Source organism: Elgaria multicarinata, chromosome 2 (assembly GCF_023053635.1).
Source record: "Elgaria multicarinata webbii isolate HBS135686 ecotype San Diego chromosome 2, rElgMul1.1.pri, whole genome shotgun sequence".
NCBI classification, from domain to species: Eukaryota; Metazoa; Chordata; class Lepidosauria; order Squamata; family Anguidae; genus Elgaria; species Elgaria multicarinata.
Genome location: NC_086172.1, coordinates 91,551,989 through 91,576,083, shown reverse-complemented (window position 1 = coordinate 91,576,083; position 24,095 = coordinate 91,551,989). Strand labels below are relative to the sequence as shown.

General features: G+C 43.1%; 1 protein-coding gene across 2 annotated transcripts in view; it reads left to right on the top strand.

Annotated features, from left to right (window-relative positions):
• OSBPL5 (oxysterol binding protein like 5) overlaps positions 1-24,095 on the top strand; it is a 188,217-nt gene that overhangs the window by 157,445 nt on the left and 6,677 nt on the right. For both annotated transcript variants that reach the window (XM_063117173.1, XM_063117174.1), the window contains exons 8-19: positions 2,566-2,737; positions 5,008-5,224; positions 7,789-7,973; positions 8,528-8,609; positions 11,173-11,271; positions 11,380-11,476; positions 12,435-12,533; positions 14,765-14,862; positions 15,726-15,815; positions 20,744-20,880; positions 22,731-22,916; positions 23,333-23,471. In XM_063117173.1, the coding sequence (XP_062973243.1) occupies positions 2,566-2,737; positions 5,008-5,224; positions 7,789-7,973; positions 8,528-8,609; positions 11,173-11,271; positions 11,380-11,476; positions 12,435-12,533; positions 14,765-14,862; positions 15,726-15,815; positions 20,744-20,880; positions 22,731-22,916; positions 23,333-23,471 (1,601 nt within the window). The remainder of the gene's footprint in view (positions 1-2,565; positions 2,738-5,007; positions 5,225-7,788; positions 7,974-8,527; positions 8,610-11,172; positions 11,272-11,379; positions 11,477-12,434; positions 12,534-14,764; positions 14,863-15,725; positions 15,816-20,743; positions 20,881-22,730; positions 22,917-23,332; positions 23,472-24,095) is intronic.

Genomic DNA, 24,095 nt, shown 5'->3' with positions numbered 1-24,095 from the left:
ATAGTGACACCCTAGGCTGTCTCTACAGGAGCAATTTATTGAACGGTTGTGATAAGCCACTCAAAGAAGTTTGTGTGTCCATTACATGATGTTGTCAACCTCCAGGATGTCTCTCATGCTATCCCTTCAGTAATCCCATTCTAAAAAACACACCTGGATATCCCAATTCTTCTGAAATATCATGGGATTTCTTAACAAGTGCAGCCAAAGTTTCACTATAAAGCACCCACTAGAGGGCAATGTTCCATTCAAGTATATGAGCACCAAGAGGAGTAGAAGTTTTCAATTACAGACCATGGGGTCAGCAATTCAAACCATGTAGTCACCCCTTTCCACCGATATAATGCAGCACGTTACAATCGTGCAAAAGCAGCAGGAAGCACAAAGTCCCGGTATGGCAACACAATATCCCCTTAATGTAAAGACGCCCATAGTGAGCAGACGGGGAATAAGACTGGAGATGACTCATGCATGCCCTATTGACTACTGTAGCCATCTCTCTCTCTCTTAAGCTTTTTCCTGTTCGGAACTCTGCAAGGCTTTGTGTACCATTGTGGCTGTAGTGGTGCAAGCCACTTTTTGTACTATTGTAGCTTCTTAGTCCTGTACAATTTGTATGATTTGTAGGAGCTAAGGGAAGAATGCCTCCCCACAACAATGCAATTTGATTTGCTTCATCTTTTATCTGAGTTACTTCATCTTTTATCTGAAGCTTAATGGCTATACATACATGCTTTGTGTATATATGAAGGTTCAGCATTTTCAAAACCCATTAATGTATTGATGTACCCAAATATAGAAAGTATTTGTGTCTTATTTGGAGAATATTTTATGTGAGATGCGTTTTTTAAAAAAAATCAGCATTTGCCATGTCTCCCGACTGAGAGGTATGGGAGAAGCCTTAATCACACTATATTCTGAAATGGATTCTGCCCGAAAGACCTTGGGTGAACAGACCCTGCAATGGATATATGTTTGGAGTTCTCATTATCCATGCATAGAAAATGCCAGTGCTATAGCTAGGCTGAGAAGCTTTGTATTATGAGAAGCCCTTTTTGTTCATAAAGCTTGCAGATACAAGACAGTGGGAAATCAATTAGAGCCGTCTTGCTTAGTCATTTACTGTGAGCTTTAAGCTCCATTCATCTAGATTCCGAAGGACTATGCAGGGTTTTATTAGCTGAGAGCCCTATGATATAAGGATCAAGGGTAGACTATATATATTTTTATTTCCCAGCATTCCTATTAAGATTTAATTCACTTTTCCTCATAACCCTGATGCATTCTGTTCACTGGGGCCTGTATCAGCTCAGATCATTTAGTTTTTAATGTTTGACTTTAGTTACAATTCTAACTAAATACCTTGCTGAAACCAGGGTTCTGGAAATGGGAGCTCAACATGTTAATATACATGTTGCTGATGTTGCAATAGCTACTGATTTCCTCTACTTTCTCTTGGGTAAATTTGGTTGTAGAGTGAATAATGAGAAACATAATTCATTTCTGTCTTGTAACCCTGGAGTATAAATCCCTCAATGCTTCACTTTTTGAATTTCCATAAAAATACCAGATTCCTTACCACTTGAGGAACCTCCAGCTTCCATTTTTGCATGGGGAAATCAAGTGTGTCAATACACTGATGAGCCAAGCCCACATAGGCATGATATTTCAAGACGTTGCAGTGCTGATCCTCATTTTTTCAGCCATTATTACACATAACGGGGCCAAAAGAGACATGAATTTAAATCCATATCTAGCAGCAATGTCCTGTTTTCATTTTTACTCTAGAGTACACGCAGGGACCCTCCCTACCCCTTAGACTAGGATCTGGACTGCTGCCCCAACTCTAGAGAAAAAAGTGAGCGAGAAAATATGTAACAGATAAGGATTTAAAGTAATGTCAATTTGGCCCACAGAACAACAGAAGTGTTCCTGCATTGTGTAAATACACGATTGACTTAACACAGTGGTTGAGGTCCTCTAACCCTAAAGAGTCATAGAGAATTTCATCTCTTTATCTTTAAAAATGACGGAGATGTAAACATTTGGTTAATTGCCATAGGCTATAATGAAGCGGTTATCCAAAAATGGGGCGGAGCTCCGAATGACGCGTATCCAGTGATTTTAAAAACATCCCCTAACTGCACCGAAAGTCCAGAGCTCCTTCGGGTTACACTGGGTTACACTGAAACAACAGATAGACTGACGGGAAACAAAATGTAGGTTTGAAATTTACTGTATACGTGCTGCAATAATGAGGAATATGCACATGATTATTTAGAGCAGAGTTAACTTTGGGAGCTGAACAACAAGCTCAGATATTTCATGTTTGGACCATCTCATGACGGACACCCCAAGCTATTTGTACTGAGCATTTTTGAAGAGAGGAGCTGAATATCAAATGTTAATACTGACTTATTGCTTTCAGAACATTTGGAAGAGCCTTGCTGCAACATAACTGTTATCCTCATTTAAAATGGATTAACTGTCTGGATACATGAAATGGGGAGCAGCTGAGTGAGCGCTTTGCATTGCCTGCCTTGACCTCTGTGCTTGGATTTGCAGGCCGATGCTGGTTGGATGCCCTGGAACTGGCCTTGCGTTGCTCCAGCCTCTTCAGGCTCAGTGCATCCAAGCAGGGGAAGGATGGAGATCTGAATTGCTCGACTGATTCTTCACACGCTGGGCTTTACAACCTATTACACACAGCTACAATCTCGGATCAGGAACTTTTCCAGTAAGAACCTGCTTTTGCTCCTTGTCAGAAGTTTTAATGAATCCCACATGAGAGGGCTTTTTCATTCATCCATTTTATCTCTTCATCATTGGTCAAATCATAGTGAAATGAGTAACAAAGTCAGGGTTGCAAGGGACACATGGTTGAGTGGATACTTTCTACTCAGCCATGTGTCTCTTGCAATCCTGTACAAGATTCTTCTGAGCGACTTACATCAGGAGTGGGCAGAAAGATCTCCGGACGTTTTGGACTTCAGTTCTCAGCATTCTTGACCATTTATCAGGCTTCTGAAACTTGAAGTCCAAAACATCTGGAGATCTACCTTCTGCCCATTCCTGATATTGCACAATTTTATGCTCAGAAATAACCCCCATTATGTTAAGTGAAGGCTTCTTTCCAAATAAGTGTTCACAGGATTGTAGCCTCAAGAGTTGAAAAAAAAATTGTGACATCAAATATTGTAACCACCAAAACATAACTCAAGCAATATGCAATAAAATTACAGTACAATTCTTCAGTGCTTCCTTGAGTTAAAATCCCTTATTAAAGAGATGTTGAGATGTCCAATAGATATGAAACAAAAGGTTTTGCTGAATAAGACACAGCCTTAGATCCATAGACACAACAGGTAGATGCCAAAGCAGCAATCCACTGATTAGGCATTTTGTGGTGGTGCCCACAGCGGTTTCTCAAATTTTGAAATGCGTCCACAAATCCAAAAGGTTTGGGAAACCCTGATTTAAATGAACATTCATACCAACGTCCCTTATTTTCTAAACGTTGAGTCTTTGAATAGAAATCAAGTCAGGCAGACATTAAGGAAGGATACAAATTCAACAGAGGAAAATGAAGAAAGAACTAACTGGAAATCACCTAAATGGAGTAGCATTTGTCTCTAACCCATCCAGGTAGTGCTAACAGAATACTTAAAGGTTCTAGCTTTTTCACTGACAGTGTCATGTGCTTGGATTAATTCTCCAATTAAACATCTTCCCCCTGGAGACTTAGGCCAATTAAGCTGACATGTTCTTATTAGTAGGCCAGTTAATTACATTTAATGCTTTCTTCACATTATTTAAACTGTGCTTGAAAATAAGAGAAGCAGACGTCATGGTTTAAAGAAATCAGTCTTCCTCTGTGGAAGAATTTGTTCCTGAGTTTGTGCTGTGCTTCCATGATGTCTGATTGTTTTCCCTTTTATCGTCATAGCATGAATGGAAGGTGGAGATTAGGAACTATGTCAAATCTGCTCCAAGTTGCTCCCTAGCACAGAGTCTTTTCTGTCAATAAAGAAGACCTGTTGCCGATTAGTAATGGGGATTTTTCCTCCAGTGTCATGTTGACGTCTGTTTATAGTTGGGTTTATGTTTTACTGCATCCATTTTATAATTCTACATGATCTTATTTGAAACAGAGCCAGGTTGTTCCGCTCCTTAATCTGACACACATACACACACATACCACCAGTATATATTTGCTTAAGATATAGCATCTGTTTTAAACAGGGTTGCCAACTTACAATTTCAAAAGCGGGGGGAATCTTCTAAAGATGGGGTATCTATTCAGAGGATTACCATGGAGATAGGCGAGTTCTGAAATAAGGGGTGTGCATTTATATTCTATGCTGCTCTCATATTCTAAGGGATGCTCCCTTTAAAATCTAGTAACTTGTCATGCCGTATTAATATTTAGTGGGATTAGAGATAAAGGTTTTATCTTCCTTTGCACAATCTGTCCCAAATACAGCCATTTCTTTTTATTCAGAAAAGCAGAGAAAATTTCTCTGAATCTAGAGAATTGGTAAACTAAATCTTTTCCCCAAACTATTGTAAATTAGAGAAATTTACTAGGAAGTGTTTAGGGAAATGGCAGGTGCCTTTTCTTCTAGTGATTAAAGGCATGTGTTTTGAGCTAGGATAGCCTACTCCAACCTGGTACCCTCCAGATGTTTTGGACTACAACTCCTAGCGTTCCTGACCACTGACCATGGTGGCTGGGGCTTGTGTGAAGAGAAGTCCTAAACATCTGAAATGCACCAGGTTGGAGAAGTCTGAGCCAGGAAATACTCAATTCCAATCTGATCTTGGGTATGAAACCTATGGATGCCCTAGATTTGGGCACACCTAAGTAGTTCTTTGGATCTCAACAGTAGTTATTAATGAAGTCCCAGTTCATGGATTCATTATATCTACTCTAAATCCAAGCCCTGTAACCTTAAAAGACTTCCAGTGCCTTGAAATTCAGAGATTATAACCATCCGTGTTTTTCAGTCTTAATGAATCGGCTCTGGAGAACCATCACCTGGAGAATGATGCATTTTCAGACAAATCTGAAAGAGACAACATTGAAGAGTCTGAGAATGAGATGCACGAGAACAGCCGGAAGACCAATGAGAGTGAAAGTGATCAGTCTGAAATCCATGGGGAGTTGTCCCAGGAAAAGAAAGGAACAACATACTTAGAACAGAACTATGAAGAATTTGGGGAGGTAACAACCAATTTTAATCTCTGTCTACCTATAGAGTTTGCCTTGGGTTTGTCATTCATATGCCCACTGCATTCATCCTCTTATGATAGAAAATGCTTTACTCCATACCATTTTCTTTTCCAGCTCTTTTGACTCAACTTATACTGTCACTTTGACTGGGTTTAGACGGTCAGTGGGGGAAATAACGCAGCATGGGTTGTTTGCCCCATCCCTGCACATGCTGGTTGCATGACTGCCATTTTCCTAATTACCTGCACCACATTGCGGGTTGCCATGTCATCTGAACCTGTCGCACACTGTGATGGGGTGGTTTCTTACCCCCCCCCTACAACCCATGATTTACCATAGGGTTTGTGGGGTGGTTGAGAAGCCACCACACCTCTAGCTGGCAGAGGAAACAACCCATACTGAGTTGTTTCCCCCACTGGTTGTCTGAACACAGCCTTTGCATGAGAGATGGCAACAGTCCTGCTGCCCTACTTGCTTGTTGCCAGAATTACTGAGCAATACAACCTGCCGTTGTCATAAAGAGCTCTGTGGCATTGACTGAGCCTTTTGCCAGAGACAGCACACTTTCTATATAACAATAGAAGTGTGCTCCAAGTAAAAGTTATTTTTAATGTGTGTGATTTAGTGTGCATGACAACATACCCCCATTTTTAGGAAAGCAAGCACAGCCTTAAAGATTAATATTCAGTTCATGGTAAAGCAAAATTCCTAACGCTTCTGTGGGTGAAAATTAATTAAGAGAGCAAACCTATGCCCACCAGTCAGTGTCCGGAGAGTGGGGTTGGAGCATAGAATACGTCTATTTCCCGCGCTCTCTTCCCCCTCCCCCTCCTAGCTGGTACAGAGAGCTACACCATCTACCTCTCTGCACTTGGAAAATGGAGTGGAGAGACAGGGAAAATAGGGTGTTCCTGGGGGCGGGGAGGGCAGGAGACTGGGGTGGCTGCCTTGCACTGTTTCCTATGGCCACCCGAGCCTCTTTCCTTCCCCTTCCGAGGCGCCGTGGCTAGATGGGAGATATCACCCATCTAGCAGAAATGCAGGGTGGCTGGAGCACCGAGCTGCCACTCTCCTCCCACCCTGCTTTGGATACTCAGCAGCCTCTAAGTTGGGAGGCTGCTGACTCTCTGGCTAGGACTGGACCCTTAAATTACAGCTTCCCCGTCTTTTGGAGAACATTGCCCCATTTTTCTTGAGGAAAAAACCCAAAATCTTTCCCTAGACATGTGTTCACTCATATCCTGTGCAAAGCTTATCAACAATCCTCTGAAGGATAACAGTGCTCTAAAGTTTGGGAGTTTATATCCCGTCCTCCATAATTTTAAAAATTCTGGTGTTTGTGCTTATGTTTTTTGACTGCCTCCTGTATACCTATTATAAATGGTTCAAATTTGTTCTTCCTAGCTTGCTTGAAAGGTGGTTAGAAATTAGATATAAATTTGCCACAGATCATCATATATTCAGGGTGGGTGGAAAGATGCTACTTATAAATGATTATATATGTTTTGCGTGCTTTACATCTACAAGCACCAGTAGCTGAAAGTGTGATTTTGTGCCTGAAGTGCTTGATTCATGATGTCGGAAAGACTTGATTTTCAATCCATTGGGGTCTATATGTGCAAGACCAAGACACATGCCCCTGTGAAGTTGGTAAATGCTTTTGATGAAAGTACAGGCGAATCAATACACATCATAGCTTATAGCATGACTGCAGTAGTGTTTGTCTAATGGGTTCCATTATCTGAGGAGCATCCAGCTTAGGGATGTTGTTCGTCTGTGGCACAAGACGGATTGTAACTAATAAAAATCAATAGAAGGAAAGGCTGGTTTCAGTGCCCCTTGCTTGCAAGTTTTCTTCTTTTAATCAAACAGAGCTGTGTTCTATTACAAGGGACATGGCACCAAATTCCCTCTGTGAACTTGCTCAGGGAGGACTGCTGTGCAGCTCAATAACAGAGCACAAGGATGTGCATGCGCCTTTTGTTCAGCAGGCAGTTGCCCTGCATGTAGTGATAGGATTCCCCAGAAGCCTCTGGGGCATGGTCATGCTCTCCCCTTCTTTATCAGGGCAGATTAGGAGAAAGTTTGTGGGAGGCTTTCCTTAACAACCACCCTTCCTGTTAAACTTTGCAGGCTCTTTTATGGTAAGGGAACCATAGATGTTCAAAACAAAACAAAAAGGGTTGTCAAGTGAATTGCAAAAGAAGTCTGAATCTACATGAATTTTCTCAGGTTGCTCTCAGTACTCTGGAGCTGCTTCCACAGAGTGCAACTAAACAGGAAAGTGGTGCCAACACGAACTTCCTGAGCACATGCATGTATTTTCAGATTATCGTAGCAACCAGTCCACGCAGTGTGTAAGAATTCATGTGACTGTGTTATTAAAACTTGAATTGATGACGTTACATGGGAGGTACCTTTTAAGAATGCCATTTTCTCCTGCACGTGGAAGCTCTGCTCACTAGTGATGCTGAGCAGTATCAATTGGGGCGATCTGACACCCTGCAGCCTACTTAACAGAGCTTCAGTGTAACCTACGGTTTTTTCCTCTTTAGACAGGTGAATGCTCTCAAACAGAAACGGTGTCTGATGAAAACAAGAGCTTGATGTGGATCCTTCTGAAGCAACTGCGGCCGGGCATGGACTTGTCCCGTGTGGTTCTGCCCACGTTCATCTTAGAGCCACGCTCTTTTCTCAACAAGCTCTCCGATTATTACTATCACGCCGACCTACTTTCCCAGTAAGCATCGCTTGCCGGTGTAAACATCTGTGCACAGATGCACAAGAGCACATCAGTCTGGCTGTAGCTGGGATATTTGTATGCCTGAAAGATCTCAAAGTTAAATCAGTGGGTGCTGTAAATCAAGCCAGGAATCCACTCCAGTGATCTTTAGGCATACACTGTTTATGGGAGCTATGGGGGAGGCAAGGGGGGGAACCATGTACATTGATGGTGCTATATAAATAAATAAATAAATAAATAAATAAATAAATAATAATAATAATAATAACCTATGTTTTGTGATTTGTATGGCACTCAGCTGTGCCAATGGGTAATCAGCAATAACTGCATGCCCCACCTGCTGGTGTACAGATGTCAGGATTTATGGGGCAGAGAGGGAAGATGAATTCTGAAGGACATTTTGAGCATCAGCGACCTGGCATACAATAAATTGTCTTTGGAGATACAGAGAGGAGTATGAAGGTTTATAGGAGTAAACTATGATAAAGCCTTGTGCCTATACCAAAATCAAATCAGAGTAAGTAAAATGGCTACCGACCTTTTCCCCACAGAGCTGCTCTTGAAGAAGATCCATATTGTCGAATCAAACAAGTCTTGAGATGGTACCTATCCGGCTTTTATAAGAAGCCAAAGGTAAGACAAAGCTTAAATCATACTCAAGTGTGCTAGAACATTCCCTTTTTTATTTTAGATTCAAACCTCTGAGATACAACAATGTTTCTCCTAATTAAAAGTGGCCATTACACACCTTTCCCAACTGTTTTATGGTTGGGTGGGTGAAAGGGGTAAACAGGGCTAACAGGTTTCTAAATAAAAGGAAGGATCCAATAGTGGGCTTTTTGTTAATAATTTTATTATTGAATCCTGAGGAACATAAGAACATAAGAAGTGACATGCTGGATCAGACCAAGGATCCATCTAGTTCAGCACTCTGTTCACACAGTGGCCAACCATGGTGCAACAGCACCCTCCCACCCATGTTCCCCAGCAACTGGTGCACACAGGCTTACTGCCTCGAATACTGGAGATAGCACACAACTGTCAGGGCTAGTAGCCATTGATAGCCTTTGCCATCCAAATTGGTGGCCATCACTACATTCTGTGGTAGTGAGTTCCATAATTTAAGTATGCACTGTGTGAAGAAGTACTTCCTTTTATTTGTCCTGGATCTCCCACCAATCAGCTTCATGGGATGTCCCCTGGTTCTAGTATTTTGGGAGAGGGAGAAAAATGATTTGTTTCTCTTCTGGTGGACCTACTTTGGTTGCTCACCTCCCTCCACTTTTTTCACTGAATGTTACTGCAACATAATTAGTGTTAAGCCACCATTGGATACTACCCATAGTTTAATTTTCACAACCTTCTAGAGATACCACAGATTTTTAAAAAAATCCAAATGAAAAAGCATTGACGTCCCAGGTTTCAAATGAATTAATGAGGTTCTCGTGAGTTTTTAGTTAACTGGCTCTGTCTTTGAGTGATTTGGGGATGTACTGGTGCTTTTGTGAGTGGGAGGAACAGGAAGCACAGGGAATTTGAGCTTCCTTTTTCACATACAACAGGCTCCTCCAAGCAGATGTCCTTCAGATGTTTTGGACTTCAACTCCCCCTCAACCTCATCTAGCATGACCAATGATTTAGAATTTCTGGAGGGCACCAGGGGGAAAAGGTTGCTCTATAACATTGCCTCATCTTGAGCTACCTTTTCTGTGTTGCTCAAATAGGAACTGTTTTTTAAAAAAGAAAAGTTAATAGTGTTACTTGTTGCCTTTAAACTTGGAGAACCTCTTTCAAGTCCCAACGGGTGGTGCTCCTCTATTTTCAGATTAAAGTACTACATTTGCTTCAGGAGTGTTGCATTTTGGAAAGTGTGCCCAGTCTTTTCTCACCTGCTTAATGTTACCATATGAACTATTTGGTAGCCGAGTTGATGAATCCCATGCCAAAATATTATATGGCTGGTTTAGAAATCAGAGGGCTTTGGAAATTATGGAATGATCAAACATAGGCCATAGCTAGATGGGGCTTTATCCTGGGGTGATCCGTGGGATCGTCCCTGTGCATTCACATGACACACAGGGGATCCTGGGATCAGGGAGGGATGATCCGTCCCTTGCCCTGGGATATGGCCCTTACACTTTAGGCCCGCTTTTCCCGAAATCGCAGGAAATGTGGCCCACTGTCACAGTTTGTCCCACCTCTGCACGGTTACTTGGAAGGAGCTGGGGCCTGCACCCATTGGGGTGGGGTAGGGGGAGCGGGAAATGTTTTTAAAAAACAATTACCTTTTGCTCATGAGCGCTCGTGTGCTCCTTCCTCTTTAAAAAAAAACTCCTCTCCCTCTGAGGTCATCATGCGCTGCATGTAAACAGGGGGAGATCTCACAATAAAAATATCGCGAGATCTTCACCCCTCCATCACACTAGGCCGGTAGGTCTAGCTGAGGCCATAGTTAGGGCTGTGTTTTAACATTTTTTTTACTCATTTCAGTTAAGGTTTCCTCTGTACCAGTGAAGGTTAAATAACTTGCACGTGGTTCTTAGATTTGATCATGGCAGTGCCCCTTGCCCCAGTAAGTAAATACGTTTGAGCCTTCCTTAGTGTAATTAGGACAAAACAAAGGAAGACATGTTATCCTGAGCCTGACCAGAGCAAGGTACTTTTGTAGTATGAGATTCCTGCAGGAGAACATCAAAGGAGGGAAATTGCATTGGAAATGATGGAGCAACCTCTGAATTTATTGAAAACATTTCCCAACGTTAAGACAAGGAATGGGTACTGAGCTATTTGTATGCCATTGATTGGTTGAGGTGGGATGGCACATAGACCAGAAGTTTTAGGAAGGCCCCTTTGTGTTTCCTTGACAATTATCTCTGGAGTGGCACGGTTTACAGTTTGAACATCACTTATGTAAAAAGCCCAAATGTTCACAGTGACGCCAATGTGGCATCTTACCTGGATCTTGCCCCATAAGCAACTGGTCATATACAAGAGGTGTTGGCCTTGGATGGAGATTTACATTGCTGTCTGCATCAAAAATGCTGCCAACCAAGTCAAGTGGAGCTTCCGTAAACATTACGATTATAGGTTTATATCACCATCCACGTCATCTGCACGCTCTGAAACCAACTTCAGCACACTGTGATTGGGACAGCAACCTGTAATTATGTCATCACACTTCATTCCTCTCTTCCAGGGAATAAAAAAGCCATACAATCCCATTTTGGGAGAGACCTTTCGTTGCTGTTGGTTTCATCCGCAGACGAACAGCCACACGTTTTACATAGCAGAGCAGGTAAATCTGAGCTCCTCTGTGCACCAGAAGTAAACTTTTTGAGCTATGTAGCACCATCTAAATGGAGTAGGTATATGTGTGATTTTATATTTTTGACTTCCCTTGTAGGTTTCTCATCATCCTCCTGTATCAGCCTTTCATGTCAGTAACAGGAAGGATGGATTCTGTATTACTGGCAGCATTCTAGCGAAATCTAAGTTCTATGGTAAGGCATCAGGTCAATCATGTGGGGTCTTTTTCCTTTCCTTTTTTATGTAGGAAGGTTTGCACAATTGTGATCTTCCCATTCTGCCTTTGCTTGAAAGGAATGGAAATGAGAATATACTGTATTATAGTTCATAGGCCACTTTAGTGGTAAATCCTGTCAACTTGACCTAGGGTGAAGTCAATTTAGGAACCAGCAACTTAATTTAGGGTAAAGACAGACAGACAATTTGAAGAGCATTGAGGGAAGTTGCAATTCAAACATAATACTCTCAAAAACAAGCTCTGCATGTTTTCAGCATGGATCAGTTTGAATTGGGAGGCAGCAGGGGGGAGGAAGCCAGCTGTGAAAGAACATCAAAAGATCTCTGCTGGATCAGACCAAAGGCCTACCTAGTCCATAACTTTATACACCTCTGTTAAGTCTCTGTTGCCCTTTTTTTTCTTCTGTGTGCAAATATACATTACAGATTGTACAGAGAGGAAAGAAGTGCTGAGAGCTATCTCTGACCCTTTTCATTAAAAGCGGGGGAAGTGTGGGGCCACATTGAAAGTCAGTGTAGCGTAGTGGTTCGAGTGTTGGACGGGGACTCCGGAGATCTGGGTTCTAGTGCCCATTCAGCCATGGAAACCCACTGGGTGACTTTGGGCCAGTCAGACTCTCAGACCAACCACTCACTGACTCTCAGCCTAACCTACCCACAGGTTGTTGTGAGGATAAAATGGAGAGGAAAAGGACTGTAAAAACCACTTTGGGTTTCATGCAAGAGGAAAAGAGGCATCATGGTAGTAGTGGTGGTGGTGATGATGATAATGATACCAAATATTTCTTTAAAAAAAAAAAGGCCTGCCCATCAAAAAAGTTCTTTAGAGTTTTGGTTTTTATTTCTTCCTCCTGTTACCCAGTTTAAGAGAGGCAGTCTTGACATACATGTTCATTTGTACTCTTGTTTCTACAGGTAATTCACTTTCAGCATTATTGGATGGACAAGCTAAGCTTACGTTTCTAAGCAGTGGGGAGGAGTACGTCATTACTATGCCTTATGCACACTGCAAAGGTGGGCTATTGCTGGAGCTCTGGGGTGGGAGAGGGAATTGCTGGCCTTTTCTCTCAAAGAGATGTTCATCAGCAGACACAGGATTTCATAGCTGTAATGACTTGAGATCAGAGGGGGGCAGACTTGAAGCTTTTGAAGATCTACTTAAAAAAAAAAAGACAGCAAGAAGCCAGAGCCCACTTGCTGGAGCCAGTGGCAAAACAGTGAGATGGGGACTGAGCTGATTATAATTATCTGCTGCATCTCATAGGGTGCCTCATGGCCAGATGTTAAAGAAGACAGGACTACTGTACCTTTAATAGTTTTATGGAATGCAAGCTACACTGGCTGAAATTCCCTCTTTTGCACAATATTAGAAGTGCAGGAACCCTGTCCTCTTTTGCATCTGGCCAATCTTATGGGGACCTGCCTCTACAAGTGCAAACACACTTCATCTGAGTTAATACCGATCAGGAATTTTAACAACAAATCCTAAATATGTTACACCAAAGACAGGGCTGCAATGATGAAATCAAGATAAGCAAAGTTTTTCTGAAGCTGCACCACCCAATCTGATCTAATTTTTACTCAGAAATAAATGCAGCACAGCTACTCTTCTCAGGTATTATTTGAACACTAGATTCACTCTTCTCTGCTGGCAAATTCTAAATGTAAGTTCATTTTAGACAGAGCCAGTCTCTTGCAAAGATTAACTTTGAGCACAATCCAGTGTCTGTTTGCTCAGAAGTGGGGTGGGGGTGGGGGAAGAGAGATTTACACACTACTTCCTTGCTTTTGCGGAGCTAGGAATCATTGTCTTTGCTGTTGCCTGATTGTGCTGGCCTGATTTGCCTCGGCACTGGGAATCACCAGAAACAGATTTAGGCAATTGAACTAGCGGCCACACTGCACCTGTAGCTGCCCACAGAGCCCAGAACAGTTATTTGTACACCAGCTATGAAAGGGAATAGATGACAAACTGTTGTAGGGCAAGATAGAACGGGGTGGGGTGGGGGCTTTGCAACATGGTGCCATTTTCAGTATTCCAGTTACTCGGGCAGAGCTCATCCGTATACAGTAACAACAACATCAGCTGAGCTCCTGGGATTCCACATCCAGGCCTGCACGTAGTTGCTTGTCCCTCCCAGGCTGGCTCTGGTACACACTGAAGAGAAGAGGTGCGCTAGGGGTGGTGGCTACTGGGATTCTTCCTTTTGGTTCCTGGCTTCTGCCCAGGCCCCTGTGAAATCAAATTATTGGGGCCAGCGGCTGGGGACAGAGTCAGGATCCAAGCAATCGCTCTCACCTCCTGTCGCTGGAGATGCAAACTGCATCTTAAAAATGGCTTTTCTCAAGTGGCAAAGATTTTTTTGTAGCTCCATACAAAAATTCACCTACATTTTTGGGTCCATCTTCTTCTACTATCCACAGTTTTCTGTGCTACATTAACCAAAATGTGCATTTCTGTATGCATTTTTATTGGAGAACTGCATTGCAAAATTCAGAAAAGTACAAATATTTATGTATAATTGTGTTTTAGTTCACATATTAGTTCAGGAAGTTCAAATCAGGTCCCTAGCTCTCAGTTGGCCTGAAATTAACCTGCAGTCTACGGCTCGATTGTGACTGACGTTCTTCTTGCCCCAGCCATAAATGTTTGGTGGTACTACATGTCATTCTATGAATTTCAAAGGTTTTACCCCGTTTTATGATTTTGTAGAATGTTCTGAATAACACAACAAAGTCAGGATGTTTTGGATTCTTTTGCTATCATTTTATGCAAACCATAGTGAATGAGGATAGCTGATTTAATCATATATCTATAACTATATACACAACACATACACACAATTGGGCTTTTCTACATGAGGCTTTTATTGTGCGCTCTTCATTTGTCACACATGGTGCTTTAGTCAACATTGAGACCTTCCAGTCTCACTTCTGTTTTGAAGAGCTCTTTTGCAAGGGGTGGGTGGGACTGAGGAAAATCCAGTATTTTGTTTTCACCCTGAAACAAAATGAAGTCCCTACTCGTGTAATTGCAGAATAATTGCATTATTCTGCTAGACCAAAGCACCACCTAGAGGCTAGGTAGTGGAAAGTACAGAAAGTCAGGGAAGGAAATGTTCTTTGCAAAGAGATCCAATCTTAATTCTGGACAAAACTGGAAGTATAACAGCCTTGCCTAGAAAAGCTTGTTGTCTCTGCAAGCAGGCCATCTTGTTAATAGCTGTGTTTTTCTCTGTTTCTAGGAATTTTATATGGTACCATGACAATGGAGCTTGGAGGGAAGGTTACCATTGACTGTGAGAAAAGCAATCATCGGGCAGAATTGGAATTCAAGTTAAAGGTAACAGATTTTGCCTTCCGTTGCGATCTTGTCTCCAGCAACTCCAAACTTCTTTTCTTTCTTTAGGGTTTCATCCCCATTCCACAGCTGTAACAGACAGGGCTCGCCTTGTACGTCATCCTAGTGCATACACTAGTAATCTGCAATGTAGTACAAGGGAGGCTGCCAGTGGAATCCTGAGGCTGCCCAAAGGAACAGCCCAAGCAGAGGTGTCAGCAGCCCATCTGAAAGGGATGCAAGTTTCTTTCAAGCTCTTAGGGCAGCCTTCTCGAACTTGGTGCCCTCCAGGCAGTAGAGGCTGGTGGCTCTGATATCAGTGGGGCTGTGAATCTGCTCTGGGTTTCAGTCAAAAGCAGTCAGAACACTAAAGGATGCTGAACCTATTTGGGGGATTGGGTTCAGCACCTTGAATAGCTCCTGACTGGTTTTGACGAAAACCCAGAGCAGGTTCGTAGCCCCACTGAAATCAGAGCCACCAGCCTCCACTGCCTCCAGTGGGCTGTCTTAGCAGCTGGAGTTCTAGAGTTATGAGGCAGCCATTAAAAACCCATCTCTAAGCACCAGAGTTGTCCCAGGTTGGTGCTCATATCGTAAGCCAAGCACAGCCTTGCCTGATCATGCACTGTATAAATTATCCGCATGTCAGATGAGTACTGCAGCCAGCTGAAATATGTATCTATTTGACCCATGTTTTGGCACACAACAGGAACAATATGAACTGACCCTTCACTGGCAGCTCCAGACAAGATCAGTTTCAGTCCGGTATCCTGGTACATCAATGTCCCTGGCTGGCCTATCGTTGTTGTTTTTCTAGGCTGAATTGCATTTCTCTCTCTCTCTCTCTCTCTTCTCTCTCTGAAAAGCCATTCTTTGGTGGCAGCACAAGCATTAATCAAATCTCGGGGAAGATTAAATCAGGAGAAGAAGTGCTGGCAAGCCTCGATGGACACTGGGTAAGAAATCATAATCTTCTTTGCTGACAGTTTTAAAATGTATGCATTAACTGGAGAGTGGAGGATGAGGGACACTGGGGAATAGTGTTGTGTTCTACGATGCTTTGAAACAGAGCCTGGCTTTAAAAGTGTGTGGCTCTGGGGTGAAACAGATGCAACAGACATTCCTATTTGCTTAAACATAAATCTTGCTGTCCTGGTTGCCACTGCTAGATCAAATTCTGAAACCTTAGTTTGATTTCAATCTAACAAATGAACTTGAGCACCAGTAGAGGCTGATGGCATCTTGGATGGCTCTTTTAGAGTTTTGATTGATTGTGACTGAAACCTGGAGTGGATTTATCACCCCACTAACATCAGAGCCACCAGCCTCCACTGACACTGAGCATGAGTCAAATGCTAGTAAGGACCAGAGATGCAGAATTCGTCCTGCCAGGCTCCCTAATCTTCCCCACAGATCCATGGGTTCTTCTAGGGGGTGAGAGGAGATAACAACAGGGATCCCCCTCAGTGCTGCTCTCCCTCCCATTTGAAAGGCCTTTGGATCAATGCGGTATTTGGGCTGGGAGTGCAGATCCAGAGGGCAGCTCCCCAGGTTTCCTCTTAGTGATAAGAGTGAAGGAGGAAAAACTAGGGATCCTTGGGGAGAAGCAGGGACCCTTTCCTTGGGGCACTCTTGTGGGCTCACCATGGGAAGCTAGCATTAAGCCCCACACATTCTACACAGATCAAAAGCATAGCTGAAACACCCAAAACATCTGGAATGCAAAGACCAAACATGCAGGGACAGCATGTCTAGCCTGTGAAATCTGGGCCATTTGGGTACCCCTAAAGAACACAAAAGGTTGGTGCGATGCTTTGACATGCACACTTCTTTCAGGCTAAGCACCACCACTTAAATACCTGAGGAAGGGGTAAAAAGAAAAGTATAACCTTTCCCTTATAGCAGAGGGGAAAGGTAAGGAGATTTGGAAAAGGCTTTTCTGTGAATATATCAGGCTGAAGGTTTAATGTAATGTGTTTATTTATGAACCAATAGAGCAGGAGACACAGCAAAACTGACACGTGGTTTTATGGTAGCAAAATAAAGAAAATGTTTATTGTGGTTTACAGTTCTTAGTTCCTTCAAATTCTATTCAACTCCTGCCTATTCTTAAGAATACTGGTAGTAACAAATCTAATAATAACAATCGTTAGTCCCTATGATCTTATTTTCACTCATTCCTCACACAACTCCTGACAAGAAACCACTCAGCTAAACACATCTACCCTCCAAACCCAATCACCAACTGAACACCTCAGACCACTCAGCTCCCCCGTATATATACTCCTCCCACCTTTCTACAGCATCACCAGCCACACCCACTCAGTCCAACATTCTGTACTCTCTAGACATACTCACGCAGACATACCTAAGGGAATAGAAATGTGGGTAACGCCACAGTTGGGTATTCTGCAACATATTGTGTATTGACAGGGTGCCTCTCTTAAGGTTTATGTGGCCCTTGGATATATATATATATATATATATATATATATATATATCTCCTTCCCACCTCCTCCACTTTTAATTTATGTTACAGTATTAGGGTACTTCCAGACAGACAGGTCCCAGCATCAATAATTGAAAGGCATTGGGCAGCTATTCTGTCTTGTCTTAATGGATTTTTACAGTAAGAAAAAAGATGCAAGAAGTGGTAGGGAAACATGGGAGGGCTACGAGGGCAAGACGCCACCGTCTGGACCCCCACAAAATTCCATCAATAAGGCTAGGTGATGGCATGATAACAACCTCATCTGGAAGCCCCCTAATCACCAAGCCTGTAACATCTCAGTAATTTTATATGGTATTGGAACATTATACATGTTCTGTTACAGGAACTGAGCAGGATTAGTTTCTTAGAATGCGAATGGACTAGCCCATGGCCTTCTTGGTGGTAGTTGCATTTTGACTTGTTTTTCTCCAGGGCTCATCAAATGCAGATCATACACATTTTACAGTATGCCACCTACTGCCCATAAATTCCACAATGTTGCGGACAGTGGCTTTGAGCAAGCCATTGCCTCTTGCCTCAGCCAACTTCACTGGGGGATGTGAGGATAAAATTAAGTGGCCCATGTATGTTGCAGGGAAGAAGCAAAAGAGGGAAGGCACCAGTTCGGAACCAGAGAAGAGAGAGAGAGACTCTAAGGTGCACAAAAATACAATCTATTTAGCCCAACATGTTTCAAAGGCTCTTGTTTCCTGTGTGCCCTGATAAAAAGTGATGGCAGAATGACCACACACACAAAAAAAACCACGTAGAAAATAACATTGGTTTGTTTTACCAGTGGCCCTGGAGAAGAGTTTTCAAAATGAGTTGGCATTAAGAAATTGCAATTTTTTTGTGCAGCTTAGAGGCGTGCTTTTCTCTCATTTTCCTGCCTTGAAAGAAGGACGTGATATAAGTGTACAAAGAGTTAAAGGGCAGCTTCTCTTCAGGGCAACAAGTCAGTCCAAAGAATAATGTTTGAAGTAAATAGGAAAACTTCGCATATAATAGAAAATATTCACACACTGGGCTTGGTGGCAGAATAACATCAGGAATGATTGGCTTTTGAATATGCAGTAAAGTATTTTCTGTGCTTAGCTATGTCAGTTAACTTTCTGGTTCATCCTCTATGGACAGACACAGAAATCAAACCTGTCACCTTTTCAGCCTCCAAGCAGCAGTAGAGCTTAATTGGGGGATAGTTTTCAGAATAAATTGACAATGGACAAGGATGAAATGTTGGTAGCATTTGGAGCATAAACAAAATCGTAACCCAAGGAATGTCAAGCTAACAACATCACCCTGCTCTTTCTGCATTGGTACATTTCCTGGCTCTCTTAATAGTCTGTTCTGCTGTGATTTTTCCCCTACTCATGGCAAAGGTGGGCTTGGATCCTGCCTTTATTGGAGATAGTGGAGGAAGAGTTTGCACCAGCTCTCACCCTACAAGATTTCTCACCCAGAAACCTGCCTGGACAGGTCAGCTATAACATTTGAGAATCCCAAGACATCATCATCATCATCATTAATATCATCACCAGAGATCAGAGTGGAATACATAGTTCTCCACTTTCCTCATTTAATCCCCACAGCAACACAAAGATACAATAGACAGGGAGAAGGTGACTGGTCCAAGGCCACCCAGTGAGTTTCATGGCTCAGTGAGGATTAGAACCTCGGTCATACCACTCCTAGATAGATTGTCAATCTAATCACTACACCACACTGGCTCATTTAAGAAACTGTGTTAAGAGGGTTTGGTTTTTTTTGTAATGTTGTTATATATTGTACCTAAGAGAAACACTGTTTATAAATAAGCCCATGGCATGATTCCTAAAATCCCTGAGATATATTTTTTAGAATAACATAAGCACCAAAAAAAAGTGTCCTTGCCCCAAGGAGCTTATATTGTACAATTCATCAGTGGGGAGGAAAGGATGTCAGAAAGAATGGCGTATCAGAAGTCTGTCCTTTCACTTAGCTCGTGCTGAGCCTGAGTGAATATGTCTGTTGACTCAGGGATGTAGACTTCTCAAGGGGGGGGGGGGAATAGGGCTAAACTTAGAAAGGGGGGTAGGCTTATTTGTTTACATTATGTATATATTTCTATTTCTGGAAACCATCCTTCATCAACAATGGATCCTAGAGTGTTTAAAGCCACATATTAAAATAACAAGTACTCAACAAAAATATTACATTTTAATTTTAATATTATGATAGTTGACACACTAGCCCACCATCCCTAGTCCTATACAATATACCAGCATTCTTCAAACTTTTTCCCCATGACCCAGTGCAATAATATCACATACCTTCACGACCCTATTCCCGTGCTCAGTCTGAAAATGTCTGACATGTAATATGCTTTTGACTCATTAGTCAACACTTACTGTGTTAATTTAAGGAGATTCTTTATGATTAAGTAAGCCCCAGTGAACTCTCTGAAATTACTTCTAAGTAAACATGCATAAGTTTAGGTAGCTAAAAGTGTTTAATAGTAGCTGGATCGTGCCATTATGTGTATATATATTTTTTGTTCAGACGTATTTAAAAGGCAACACACCCACACACCCACTGTAATTCCTAAATGGGCAACCTTTTGTCCCACAAGGCCTGAGGGGTTAGGAGGAAATTAATCCAGAGGAGAGTGGCTTTGGTCTTGCAAAGAGATCTTCTCGGCAGCTGAGGAGGAAGCAGGGTTTGCTTGGAGGTCATTTAGACTGACCCCCAAACACGTAACAATACAGACCACTGGAGACTGACTGAGGAATCTGCCAGCCAGGCTGTGAGCTTACTGATGTTTCCTGGATGAGCATTGCTCCCTCTGCGAAATCCCAGTGGGGGCTTGAGCTCACACCCCATGGTTTATGCCCCTATATTGACTGGTTTGCTTGCACCCAGGTGTTTCCAGGTGGAGGGCGCCTCGTGCTAGCCATCAGAAGGCTTGGTGCAGCTGTTCTGTCTTTTTCTCCTTAACAGATTGTCTTTGTTAAAGAAAAACAAAGAGAGCCAGTGTGGTGTGTGGAGAGCCAATGTGGTGTTAGCGGCTAAAGTATTGGACTGGGAGTTGGGAGATCCAGGTTCTAGCCCCCACTCAGTCATGGAAACCCACTGGGTGACTTTGGGCCAGTCACAGACTCTCTGCCCAACCTACCTCACAGGGTTGTTGTGAGGATAAAATGGAGAGGAGGAGCATTGTGTACACCGTCTTGGGTTCCTTGGAGGAAAAAAGGTGGGATATAAATGCAATAATAAAAAAGATGGAAGAAGTGGTAAGAAAACACAGGAAGGCCACAAGTAGAAGATGGCATCGCCTGCACCCCCCTGACTGCACCTTAAGAGCCTCATCTGGAAGCACCCTAAATCCTGTAAAAAAAATTCTATTTTTCTTTTCAGGATGGAGAAGTATATATAAATGACCTGAAAAATGGCAGCACAGAGATTTTCTGGAATCCAACCAGTGAGGTCCGAAAACAGAGACTGAAGCGTCACATTGTGTTGTTTGAAGAACAAACAGAGTTTGAATCTGAGAGGTAAAGTAGGCAGGTTGACGGGCAATTCAGGCACACACTCATAGAATCATAGAATAGCAGAGTTGGAAGGGGCCTACAAGGCCATCAAGTCCAACTCCGAGACTGTTATTCTAGAGAAGCCATAGCCTCGCACAAGAGAATACCAAAAGAATACTTGACAGTTTGTGTTACAACTCCTGAAGAAGGATTCTTAGTAATCCGAAATGTTGAGTGCATCCTTGATAATTTATCAAGATAAGCTTTTTTTAAAAAAACTATATTAAAGCCATTTTTACTTTTGACACTAGCACCAGAGCCTCGCCTCTTTTTTCTCGCCCATTTTCAGTGGTGCTTCTCTCTTCCGCCTCTCCCCAAATGGAGATGACCTGGAACCAGCTTGAATATGTCATATCACCATCATGGGGAGGGCCGTAGCTTGGCGGGAAAGCACCTGCTTTGCAGGCAAAAGGTCCCCACATCAATCTCCAGCATTTCCAGGCGGGGTGGGGAAAGACTCCCATCTGAAACCCTGGACAGCTGCTTTCGGTCAGTGTCAGGTTTGGCATCACCACCTGGCATGCTGAAGTATTTGCTGCCCCCACCCCTGGCAGGGTCCACTGAGGGCATTGACTTGTCTGTCCTACCAACACCAAAGGCCCTGGGATCCACTCTCATGAGCAAGCAGGCTTACCCAGTGGTGGTGGCACTATCAGGCTGTGGGAGGTGAAATATGGTGGCCACCACGGGCCAATTGGAGGCAAGCAGCTGCTCAGCTCCTGTTCTGTTACACCAGTTAAGCCTGCTTGGCTAATTGCTACCCCCAGTATCTGAGGCAGTAAGCCTATGTACACCAGTTGCTGGGGAATATGGGTGGGAGGGTGCTCTTGCACTCATGGCCTACTGCTGGGTTTCCTGTGGGCGGCTGGCTGGCTCCTGTGTGAACAGAATAGGCCCTTGGTCTGATCCAACAGGGCTCTTCTTATGTTCTATGAAGGAGAGGAGGTGACTGCTCCAGCAGCATCCCCACCAGGGCCCAAGTGGCGGCAGGTGCTAGGGGCCTCAGTTGGCACTAGGGAGAGGCTTATTGATGGCTATCTTCCTGGGAGGCCCAACACCTGAAGTCAGTCTATGTTAGCATAGACAGTACTGAGTCAGATGGGCCAGTGTAATGGTCTGACTCAGAATATGGCCACTACCCGTGTTCCTTGCTCAATTTCAGGGAGGGGCAGTTGTGCAGAGGTGGGCAGAGGGGGCTAAGTCTTCTGCAGGCCATAACACCTGCTGTTGTAGTCAGGGCCAAGTGTTAGAAGTGAGGGAGAAGTGCAGCTCTGGAACCCTGCAATGGACTGCAGCGCCTTGCTTGCTGTGGCTTGGGAAGACCGCTCGGCTGTCGAGGGAGCAGCTCAGCCTAGCGGAGCTGAACTCTATCATGTGTAGCAAGAGAAAGAGAGAGAGGGAGGGACCAAGATGAGGATGAGAGTGAAGGGGCCGAGCTCTGGACAGTGAGCTTCCAGTTCATCTACTGTTTGTTAATATTACAGAATGGCGTCTTTTCAGCACATTTGGGGTCCCTTTTTTATTTATATTGGATTGGATTGAGCCTCCCCAGGACCCCTGAACCCCATTACTGGCCAGGCCTTACTACAGGCACTTATGTTGGACCGCTAAAGGAGAAGGCTGTAGTGCAGTGGTAGAGCACATACTTTGCAGGCCAAAGCCCCCAGTTTCAATCCCAGGCATTTTCAGGTAGGGCTGGAGAAACTCTTGCCTGAAATCCTGGAGGTCCGTTGCTGGCAGTCTGTGTTGGCAATCCTCAACTAGATGGACCAAGGCTCCAACTCAGGCAGCTTCCTCTGTTCTCATGTTTTTAGACTCTGGCAGCATGTGACAAGTGCAATCAACAAAGGAGACCAGAACAAGGCAACTCAAGAGAAGTTTGTGTTGGAAGAGGAGCAGCGGAACGTAGCACAGGAACGGAAGGAGAATGGGACGGAGTGGAAGCCCCTGCTCTTCTGGCATGATCGCACCACGAACGAATGGCACTACAAATATGAAGAGTGAGTGATGGGTAGCCTGCGATGATTCAGAGGTGTCCATGTAGGGATACTTTGGGCATGTCGGCACCACCCTTGTAAACTAGTCAAGTAGTCTCATTCCAGGGGGACACTAGGAATTATAGTTTTGTGAGGATTAACTAGGAATCTCTCATTTTGGTACCTTTGCCAAACTACGATTCCCAGGATCCTTTTGGAGAAGCGATAACAATTTAATATAAAACAGATATAAGACTGTGATGTAGATAGACCCTTATTTCATGAGTATTTGGGAGGGCAGGACTAGTACAAATGGGATAGAATAGGGACAACTTGTATGTATGCATGGATGCCTGGCAAAAGGGAGCTTGTATGTTTGATATACGTTTCTTCTTGATGGCTTTCTTTCTCTTTCGTAAGCTTCTTTTTCCTTTTGAAAGTTTAAGGCCCTGGGACCCTTTAAATGACATTGCCCAGTACGAAAAGGATGGCATACTTCAAACCATGCAGCGGCACTTATCCAATAGAATGTCAACTCACAAAAACATGTGTATCAGCAACCAAGTTGCACGGCACAAGGTAACTCGTTCCCCTCTGAGAAGTCCACTGGTGTGGGGCATGTGGCATTTTCCCAGGGTGTTTGGAGAGATGGGGCCTTCTGCCATCTGCTTGATGAACGGTGGCAAACGAGATTGCAGCCTGTGCTCACGTAGTCAGTTCGCCATGAGTACATTCTGAGCCAGGTTTGGGGAAATGTGATCTCACAATGGATACAGAGGCCAATGATTTGGCAATATAATTACAATCACTATCTGATTTGCAAGATTTCTGTCTGCAAAGATTTTTTTCCATGGAATATTATTTCAGTTTGAACTAAAGTTTTTTTAAAAAAACAAAGGCAATAAAAAGATGTACATATTCGCTAAAATAACAAAATCACTACTGACACAAAGGAATTCACTAATTATAAATCTTAGTCTATTAACAATATACTTGTGGAACATCTGCAGGAAAACAGGCCAAGTAGGAACTCAATATTGAACTGGGACAGTTTCAAGATTTCTTGACCACAATTTGCAGCTTCACCTGAATGATTTGGGAAAGGGTTACTTCAGATGATTATGGTGGATAGGTATTTCACTAAATGTATATGGAATTTAAAAGTGGTTAGTCAGCCAGTAGGTCAGTTGATAAACTATTGAA